Genomic DNA, 10,701 nt, shown 5'->3' with positions numbered 1-10,701 from the left:
TAATCAGTGATTAAAACAACACAACGAGAAAGTTCCGTTTGTGCGGTAATTTTTTCGCAGTTTTCATTTACATTATAGTTACGTTTTCTCTTCTTTTCATCCTTTATCTCTGTGAAGGATGGAGATGGGAGCGGTCGGCAATGGTGGATGAGATGTTCAGTCTGGGTAGAAATTATATCAATTCCCAATACTAAACTGATTATTCGAGCAGGAGAAAACAAAATGATATCAGCGTGAAATCCGCCAAGGCCATCGTTAAAAACACAAAGCAATTCGAGACCTAAATGTAAGAATAGTCCGAAGTTTTCAAAAAATCGAGTAAAAGGCATTCGTTGGTGAGCGTTAAAAGCAAACAATTGCGTGAATAAACCAGGTTAAATTTTATTGTTCATCTTACATCTTTATTACATACACAGTTTGCTTAATCTATTATTTTCTTATACTTTCTACTATAAATTCAATAATCGTACAACATTAGAATGTTTTTTTTCCTTGGTTGATAAACCAGTAGAGGATTCAAAAATAACACATTTTTATTCATTCTTGTCTATAATGTTTTTAATGCAAATCGTAAAGGCACATCCGGTCTAAAATGCTATTTCGAACTATGTACTATTTAAGGATAGTTTTAGTTTATTTTTATATTGAACTTTGCTGTTGGCTTATTGGCACCTATCGCCTGGAATAAAATAGAGAAAATGGTGCATTTGCGACACAGACAATATTAACTCAAGGTGTTAAATAGCCAGTACAAATACCAACATGAAGTGAATCATTTACGTAAAATTATTGTCTTGGTTAGAAGTTTAATAATGTTTCGTTCAAATTGTTCAAATCTGCTAAGCCAGCAATTCGAAAAGTCAGCAATTCTTTTACCTTTCTATAGAGAAAGGAAAAACTCGCAAGATATCGTTTACAGAGCTTTAATTTGTCATGCATTGCCAATTAAAAAATTCTTATTCAACAGTCTTGTATTCGTTATTTTACTGCCTCATTAATAAATGACCGCATCCAAAACAAACGCAGACAGACGAAGCGCTTTAGTCTCTCATTGAAATAAAATTACCAACGTCGCTCGTTCCTCGATGACAAGACGAAACCGAACTAAGGTGTGCAGGGTGATTCAGTAGAATTTCAACTCTCATTCTTCCTTCGGCATATTGAAAATCTGTTACGTTTGGCTAAAGCTTGCTTCATTTAGAATTGGAACAAACTTTCGCTCATATTGTGTCACTCCTGGTGGACGGATTCGGAAGCTCTTGGCGCCCACGTGTTGGGGATTTTGTCAGCTTCCTGTATGATTTTTGACATTCCGCAAATCGACTGTACTTTGTAAACAATCAACATGGAAGCCGAAAGAAGGGAAAAAATTGTGCACAGTTATTTGGAAAATCCATTGTGGTCTGCATCTAGGCTAGCTAAACAGCTTAAATTGCCCAGAAATACCGTATGGTGCGTTATCAAACGGTATGAGGAAACATTGACGACGATTCGGAAGCCTAAAGCCAATCGTCGGAGTGGAACTGTCGACCGGAAACTGCATGGTAAGATTTTGAAGACGATTAAGAGGAATGCTGATCTGTCGGACCGTGATTTGGCCAGAAAATTCGGCGATAGTACCGTGAGGAGAACTCGACTCCGGGAAGGAATCAAGTCGTATCGAGCTAGCAAACAGCCCAATCGGACCATAAAACAGAATAGTGTGGTCAAAATTCGTGCTCGGAAACTATATGACCAGGTGCTGACCAAGTTCGACGGGTGTCTTCTGATGGACTACACGCTTAGAAAAAGTTACTCAAAGTTTGAGTACTAGTTACTCATTTTCAAATGATACATGGAAACGTCAAAAATTGAGTAGTTATCATCAATGATATTGAGTAACTCCTACTCTAAATTTGAGTTTAACGCAATAGCTCGTTTTTTTGTTACTATTCGCAAGATCAGTCTAAAGGTTGTAATAACCATTTGTAGCAACAGGTTGTATATTTTGTTAGTGAGATCGCGTATTTCGAGGGTGAGTCGCTCAACACAAACGATGTTGTGTCTGCAAAAACCGGAATGATAAACTCCGTGTTGTGCTTTAGAATGAAACCGAATATGGTCAAATGTCATTTATGAGGAATAAGTGTATGATTGGTGCCTGAGCATAACTGACATGTATGTTAATTTGCGATTAACACACTACTCCAAGCAACCACCACTTGATATAGTATTGAGTTCAATTACTTAATATTTTAACACAATACACTCAGTAAAAGAGATTTTTTTTTGCAAATATGGTATATGTGAAATAAAATTTCACTCAAAATTTGAGTGATAGTTACTCTATTTTTGGTACATGTACAAATAAAGTATTACTCAGTAAATGAGTAGATTTTACCCAAATACCGTTTCCAGTGGAAGAACTCAAATTTGAGTAACTTCGGAGTTACTCTAAATTAGAGTTGTTCCACTTTTTCTGTAGATGAGTGAGATCTTACTCATTTTTGAGTAACTGTTTTTAAGCGTGTATGAAAACTATGTCAAGGCTGACTTCGGGCAAATTTCAGGTCAAAAATTTTACTTGGCAACGGCTCGGGGGGATGTTCCAGCCAAATTTGAATTTGTTTTTGCCGAAAAATTTGCAAGAAAATTTATGATTTGACAGGGCATTTGGAGCTGTGGTGAAAGTTTTCGTTACAAATAAGACAATGACATCGGAACTATACCAAAAAGAGTGTCTCAAAAAAAAATTTTGCCGTTCATTCGATCCCACGACCATCACATAATGTTTTGGCCAGATTTGGCAAGCTGTCATTACAGCATAGTCGTTCAAGAATGGTATGCAGAGAAAGGGGTCCAGTTTGTTCCGAAAAGCCTTAACCCACCCAACTGCCCCCAGTTCCGCCCTATAAAGAAATACTGGGCCATCATGAAGAGGAGCCTCAAGGCAAAGGAAAAGGTTGTCAAAGGCATCAATCAGATGACGACCTGGTGGAATAAGATAGCTAAAACGATGGACGAAGAAGGTGTGCGCCGTCTAATGAACCATGTTATAGGAAAAATTCGAGAATTCCTTCCAAACCGTGACGAATAATTTTATGAAGAAAACGCTACATTTAAATAAAAAAGATCTTGAATTCAATAATAAATAACTAACTGTCTTTGTTCCAATTCTATCTGAAGCAAGCTTTATAAAAAGTATCTAAAATATGATAAATCAAAGTAATTAACACCCAGAACCACTTCGGAAACCAAAATCACTGTAGATTCGATAAACAGGTAAAAATCACTGTGAATCGTATTCTGTCATTATCGATTCTCAAAGTTTCGGTGGAATATCGGCACAGCACAGGAAACGATTCAGTTTGGCATGTTGTGAAGGAGTGCATCCGTTTTTATCTGGGGTGCTCCACATGTTGGATGCCTGCTCGTGTTCAAGCAATATTTCAACTAAATTCAAACTGTTTTTAATAACAGCCCAATGAAGAGGGATTCTACCATCTTTATCCTTCGCCATTACCGATAAACCGCGATCAATAAGAATGTTCACGATCTTGTAATTATCAGAGATTGCGGCTAAATGTAAAGCAGTTCGTTCATTTTTATCCGAAGTGCGCAACATTTCTGTTGCTTGTTCATGTTTTAGCAATATTTTGACAACATACTCAGAGTTCTTTTCAATGGCAATATGAAGAGGAATTTTACCATCTTTATCCTTTGCCATTACCGATAAACCGCGTTCAATAAGAAGGTTGACGAGGTAGTAATTATCATGGTTTGCGGCCAAATGTAAAGCAGTTCGTTCATTTTTATCCGAAGTGCGCAACATTTCTGTTGCTTGTTTGTGTTTTAGCAATATTTTGATAACCCTTTTAGCATTATTTTCAATGGCGATATGAAGAGGGATTCTACCAATTGCATCCTTTGCCATTACCGATGCACCGCGTTCAATAAGAAGGTTCACGAGCTCGTAATTACCAGAGATTGCGGCTAAACATAAAGCAGTTCGTTCATTTTTATCCGAAGCATCAAACATTTCATTTATTTGTTTATGTTTTAGCAATATTTCGATAACCTTCTTAGCATTCTCTTCAATGGCGATATGGAGAGGGATTCTACCAATTGCATCCTTTGCCATTACCGATGCACCGCGTTCAATAAGAAGGTTCACAATCTCGTAATTGTCAGAGATTGCGGAAAAATGTAATGCAGTTCGTTCATATTTATCCGAAGTGCGCAACATTTCTGTTGCTTGCTCATGTTTTAGCAATATTTCGATAACATTCTCAGCATTCTTTTCAATGGCGATATGGAGAGGGATTCTACCAATTGCATCCTTTGCCATTACCGATGCACCGCGTTCAATAAGAAGGTTCACGATCTCGTAATTATCATGGATTGCGGCCAAATGTAAAGCAGTTCGTTCATTTCTATCCGAAGTGCGCAACATTTCTGTTGCTTGCTCATGTTTTAGCAATATTTCGATAACCTTCTGAGCGTTATAATCAATGGCGATATGAAGAGGGATTCTACCAATTGCATCCTTTGCCATTACCGAAGAACCGAGTTTAATAAGAAGGTTCACGAGCTCGTAATTATCATGGATTGCGGCCAAATGTAAAGCAGTTCGTTCATTTTTATCCGAAGTGCGCAACATTTCTGTTGCTTGTTTGTGTTTTAGCAATATTTTGATAACCCTTTTAGCGTTATAATCAATGGCGATATGAAGAGGGATTCTACCAATTGCATCCTTTGCCATTACCAATGAACCGCGTTCAATAAGAAGGTTCACGATCTCGTAATTATCATGGATTGCGGCCAAATGTAAAGCAGTTCGTTCATTTTTATCCGAAGTGCGCAACATTTCTGTTGCTTGTTTATCTTTTAGCAATATTTCGATAACCTTCTTTGCGTTTTTTTCACTGGCGATATGAAGAGGGATTTTACCATCTTTATCCTTTGCCATTACCGATGCACCGCCTTCAATAAGAAGGTTCACGAGCTCGTGATTTTTAGAGTATGCGGCCAAATGTAAAGCAGTTCGTTCATTTTTATCCGAAGTGTCCAACATTTCATTTATTTGTTCATGTTTTAGCAATATCTCGATAACCTTCTTAGCATTCTCTTCAATGGCCATATGGAGAGGGATTCTACCAATTGCATCCTTTGCCATTACCGATGCACCGCGTTCAATAAGAAGGTTCACGATCTCGTAATTATCATGGATTGCGGCCAAATGTAAAGCAGTTCGTTCATTTTTATCCGAAGTGCGCAACATTTCTGTTGCTTGTTTATCTTTTAGCAATATTTCGATAGCCTTCATAGCGTTTTTTTCACTGGCGATATGAAGAGGGATTTTACCATCTTTTTCCTTTGCCATTACCGATGCACCGTGATCAATAAAAATGTTCACGAGCTCGTAATTATGATACATTGCGGCCCAATGTAAAACAGTTTGTCCATCGTTATCCGAAGTGCGCAACATTTCTGTTGCTTGTTTATCTTTTAGCAATATTTCGATAACCTTCTTAGCATTCTCTTCAATGGCGATATGAAGAGGGATTTTGCAAAATTTATTTACTGTCATTACTGAAAATCCTCTTTGACTAAGCATGTCCACACACTCGGGGTTATTGAAGAATGCAGCCGAATGTAAAGCAGTAAACTGTTCATTGTGGATATCTTCTTGATCACCTACGTATTCTAGTAGTAGCTCTATACATTCATTTGTTGCTGGATTTCCTAATAAAATGGAAATATTGAAGGCTTCGATATCGAGTTCAGCTCCTCCCTTTAGCAAGACTCTCATATTTTGTAGCAATCGTTTGATAATTTCACGTGCTGAATCATCGTTTTCATTTATCAAAAACTTCAACGATTTGCTTCTATCAGTATTATGAGAAATAACGGCATTTGAGATAATTCTTTTGGTCAGTGTTAAATTTTGCAATGCTAGAGCAACTTCAACGATTTGCTTCTATCAGTATTATGAGAAATAACGGCATTTGAGATAATTCTTTTGGTCAGTGTTAAATTTTGCAATGCTAGAGCAAACATGTAACTACCTATGGAGGGAGACCGATCATTGCGAATGGCTTTCTTGATACTTTCAGGGTTTCCTCGGTCTAAGAACAGTTGAGAGCATTCATTAGTACCTGCAAGTATTTTCTCCATGGAACTCCTTTCTGTCATGGCTGACTGGCCCAGAAGTAGTGCGACAATTTTAGCGTCACCAAATTCCAAAGCAATGTCCAGTGCAGTTTCACCGTTCGCATTTGTAGAATTTATCTCTCTTTTTTTATTTAACAACAAATCAAGAACGAAATTTGTTAATCCCTCTTGGCTCAACAACAAATTATCTCGATCGGCAGTACCACTCCGGACAGCAGCATGTAATGGTAGGTTGTTATGGTCTTTTGCTCTAATGTTATCTAAAGATGGGTAAAAGTAGCTAGGGATGTATTCCCTCATTTTGCAGATAACTTCACTACAGTTCGACATTGTACAAATCAGTTGTTTATACCACAAAAACGAATCAGGACGCACCAACAAACACATTTGCAATAATTTATCCAGAAGCTGCTCATTTGATCTTGCAAATAAAAACAAGATTTTACGAACGAACGGGTAGTGTTCTAATAAAATCGTGTACAAATCATAAATATCTGTTATTTGCTTATTTTTGTCGATATACCTCATACGACACAAACACTCACCCAAACACTTTGCAGCGAAGAATTCAGCTATCGTGGCATGGATGAAGTGCGGAATTCCATTTGAATATTTTGGCATAATTAGAGAGTCTACCCGATCTGCTTGTTTCTCTAGTGATCTGCTTTCTTGTTCGTCATTTTCAATCAAATGCATCGCTTCTTTCCCAATTAAACTCATGAGACCGAGGTAGTTATGGAGCTTGACGTAGCCTACATATAAAAGATGCTTTTTATCCAACAAATCATCGTCCAATTTACGTTTCACTTTATGCTGCCGTTTGAATGAATGGTATGTAAAATTTTCGAATAGTTCCACAAAGTCCAAATTTTCTGGATCGAGGGATTGCAAAGAAGTGTTTTCGTTTGATTTGCGTAGTTCATTCACATATGATTTATAGATTTCGGCTAGCATGTTAATAATTAAAGGAGTGCCAGCAGTTTTTGTGAGGATCCTCATCGGTTTGCTTTTGATCAGTTTCTCTACGAATGAATTTGTCGGATCACGAATATCCGAAACATCGAGAAGATGTTTCAAAAGAACTATTTGGTCACTTTCGCTAATCGGTTGCAAGTCAAATGTCTCCACCTTTATGGCCTTTTCCAAAACTTCCTGTTGGTGGGATCGTGTACTGATAAAAATCCGCGCTTTTTTAAGCATACGAAATAATGAAATAGCTTTCTCCATTACTTTCATAGGAAGTTCGTCGAAACCATCGAAAAATATGGTAATTTTGCTTTCGTTTTCCTGTAGCCATTTCGAAAATAATATTCGTTCAAAGTCAGATTCCATCGACAGAATTTCACAGAGAAGACTAATTGCATCTTCTAAATTCGTTAGTTCGTTTGTGTCTTCTAGTTTTTTCGCACAATCAGGCAGTCGAACGAACAGGATCCAATTAGTAGGATGCAACTTCTTTGCAACTTGAGCTAATCTCATCCAAAGGGTAGTTTTCCCCATACCTGGTAATGAGGTCAGCAAAATCGTGTTAAATCGGAAGGAATGATTGAGAAATTCCCCTTCGCTATAGTTTTTCTTAGCTTTTCGAATCGTAGATAAATTGTTTGACGCGTTATAATTGTCATTATCAGAATCAGAATCAGAATCAAAATCAGAATCAGAATCAGAATCAGAATCAGAATCAGAATCAGAATCAAAATTGAAATCAAAATCAAAATCAGAATCAGAACCAGAATCAGACCCAGTACCAAGCGACGTGTCACTAATAGTTTGTGCGATATAACAATCAAGTTGCAATTCAGGTAAAGCAGTTCCAATTTCAATACGGTTTTGTTGTATCAACTTTTCGACTATTTTGTCACTTATGAGAGCACGAAGATTTTTAGTCGGAAGTAATTTATGCAAACTAAGTTCAACACCTTGAAATGACACTGACTCTTGTAAAAGTTTCTCTTGACTATCTTTGCTCAACAGTTTCATGTTGTCTTTTGAATCTTCAATCGAATAAAAAGGATGATTTTTGAAGAAATTTTTGGCGCGAGTTTCAACGGATGTTAAGAAAATAAGTTTGATTTTTTTGCCAACAAAATCTGATTCGAAAAAGTCATATGAAACCTTAGACTCTGGACAATCATCGTCAAGTAGAATATAAACATCCGAATTCGCGTTCTTGAAACTATTTATTTCTTTCTCAAAGTGAAGCAAATCTGTTATTTTCAAATAGTGATAGTTTTGTTTTTTGCTATGAAAAATCTGATACACTTTAAGACAAGTTAGAAACCCTTCTTCGGTACTTTTATATACAACCATAGGAAAATTAGAGTTAATCAAATTTTCTAGAGGACTGCAACTTGCAAATTTGATGTGAACGTTTTTCATCTCGTATTTAAATAAGTTTGTCGGGTTCTCCAGCTTCAAATCTGCAATGGTACAAATGACTTTCGCTGAGAGCTCTGTAAATTCAGTTATCTTTAGAAAATGACAAAAATCATTTTCCTTGCAGTCTAACCAACTGTAAATCATTTTGCGCAGATCTACAAACATCAATTTGGCGTACAATTTATCTGAGACATAGTCCTGATCCCCCTTGAAATTTTCTGTAATTTGAATTTCAAGAGCTTCGTAGTTTGGCTGATTGGTAGCAATGATACATTTTTCAAGGAAGTTCTTAGCATCTGCTTCTTTAAAATATCTAAGTCTACTTTTAGATTGATTTTTGAAATTCAGTGCTTCGATCAGTTGCTTATTTGTACTCATCATAGTTTGCATTTTGTTTCCATTCGAAAAAACCTCGTGCAGTTTCATTTCTACAGGGATCAAATTTTCACAATTCTTGAATCTATCAGTAAATCGAACTGCACCATTATCAACAAAAAGCACTTGATTGTTCAATTCAGCGCAATACTTTTTAATTAAATCGGTTTTAATGTTTTCATTGCTATCTCTAAAAACATTTTCTATCTCTTCTAGTAAATCGTTGAAATCTTTGTTGCTAAAATCTAATAAATTCTTCATGCATTCATCAGTACTTCGTACCTTAAAAAACTCTCCGCTGCCTCCTAGTAATTTCAGAGCACCTGAAGGTTGGATATCATCATTGGTGAACCACCCCAAACTATTATTTAGTTTTGCATTCGTGTAGATCACAAAATCATGGTTCCCACCATCGAACATACTGTTGTTCATAATGTTATAAAACGATTGAAAATATTTGTACATCGAAAAGACTCCCTTTACCTTGTCGTTTTCTTTCACCGGGAAAAAATGTTTTTCGTCGATATCCGAAGACTGTTTGTGTTTGGCTTGGACGAACAAATAATTTTGAGTTTCTCCGTCATCTGTTTCCCACACCAGAGCCGCATCGTCGAATTTTTCGGCATCTTCCCATTCGGTTGCTAAGCGGAAATTTGTAAAACTCTCATCACGGGCAGCTCCTTGGTAGATTTTCATTAGTAAGTGCACCTGGAAAGAGTCACCGTGGCGAGCTCCTCCCAGTGTACCGGTCTTCTTATATTTTGTGTTGTCTTCGGCCATTTTAACAGCTAAAACGTTAACGATTACGATTAAACAGGAAATCGGTTATGAAATTCACAGATGACTCACTGCCAATATCAGTTACTTCGATCTAAATTGTTTAGTTTTTACTCGCGTTTGAATTGCAGTTGCATTTTCTAAAACCTGAATCTGTGTGTTCTCAAAAATACTCAAATAATCGTGCCCCGCATATACCATAAACTTCAGTTGATATGATTTTCAATATTTCACGAGAATGAAGCACTTGGTCAAACTTAAAAACAAAACCAGTTAACAGTGAACTGAAATAAACGTCTTTATTCGCCACGAACTGAATCAACAATGGTGTAAAAATTTGAAGAAACTGTTAAACTGTTATCTTAAAAGCAGACCGGTTGTTATCAAAATGATAAATATGGTTTATCAGTCGGTGTTGAACAGTACCTGAATCACTAACAGTCTTTTTAAAGACTATCAATCAGTGCTGAAAAAATTCGTTATCACAATGGTGACTCGAGCTTACATTGAGACAACACATATATCATCGTCCACCCAACGACGATTGTCGCTAATTGAATCATAACAAGTATCATGACTGCCGAACCCTTTCAGTATCATTGGAAATTAATTTCATGAAAATGTAAACAAAAGTTATCCCCCTATCACCCGGCGATGAGCCAGTGATAGACGACAATATTTGTCTCATTCGACATTCAGTTGAGCATCAATGGTATCATATTCATTCCTGAGAATCATCGTCAACCGGGTCGATTGGGCCCTTCCAATCATACGCAGTTCCCAGCGCCCTGGAGAATAAGTCTTTGTTTAATTTAATAAGTAAAATGTTTTCCAACGTATCTTTCCCAAGGCCAGTGCGTTGATTAGAGAGAACCAAGGCAAGGGCACTGAAAGACCGTTCAACAGAGACTTGAGTGTGGATAGTACAACCATTGCTACTGCATATATCTCTGGGTGCGTAGTCTTACGGCGCAACCAATGGTCCCACACGTTGTAGTTATGTTTTTGGCGTGGCTC

General features: G+C 37.0%; 1 protein-coding gene across 2 annotated transcripts; it reads right to left on the bottom strand.

Annotated features, from left to right (window-relative positions):
- Positions 1–361: 361 nt before the first annotated feature.
- On the bottom strand, positions 362–9,988 carry LOC131432113 (serine/threonine-protein phosphatase 6 regulatory ankyrin repeat subunit B-like). 2 transcript variants are annotated; one of them, XM_058598204.1, is made up of 2 exons: positions 9,757–9,988; positions 362–9,695 (listed from the first exon to the last, which is right to left on the bottom strand). In XM_058598204.1, the coding sequence occupies exon 2, from the start codon at positions 5,789–5,791 to the stop codon at positions 3,302–3,304; it is 2,490 nt and encodes an 829-aa protein (XP_058454187.1). In that variant the 5' UTR covers positions 5,792–9,695; positions 9,757–9,988; the 3' UTR covers positions 362–3,301. The 2 variants fall into 2 exon arrangements, with proteins under 2 accessions (XP_058454187.1, XP_058454186.1); XM_058598203.1 differs by having other exon boundaries at positions 5,424–9,695.
- Positions 9,989–10,701: the final 713 nt, after the last annotated feature.

Source organism: Malaya genurostris, chromosome 2 (assembly GCF_030247185.1).
Source record: "Malaya genurostris strain Urasoe2022 chromosome 2, Malgen_1.1, whole genome shotgun sequence".
NCBI lineage: Eukaryota > Metazoa > Arthropoda > Insecta > Diptera > Culicidae > Malaya > Malaya genurostris.
Note: the sequence above shows the minus strand (reverse complement) of the source record. Positions and strands in the feature narration are given on the sequence as shown.

What these genes read in the sequence shown, in the direction of transcription:
- LOC131432113 (XM_058598203.1), bottom strand. Translation starts at nt 9,687, where the DNA reads ATGGCCGAAGACAACACAAAATATAAGAAGACCGGTACACTGGGAGGA.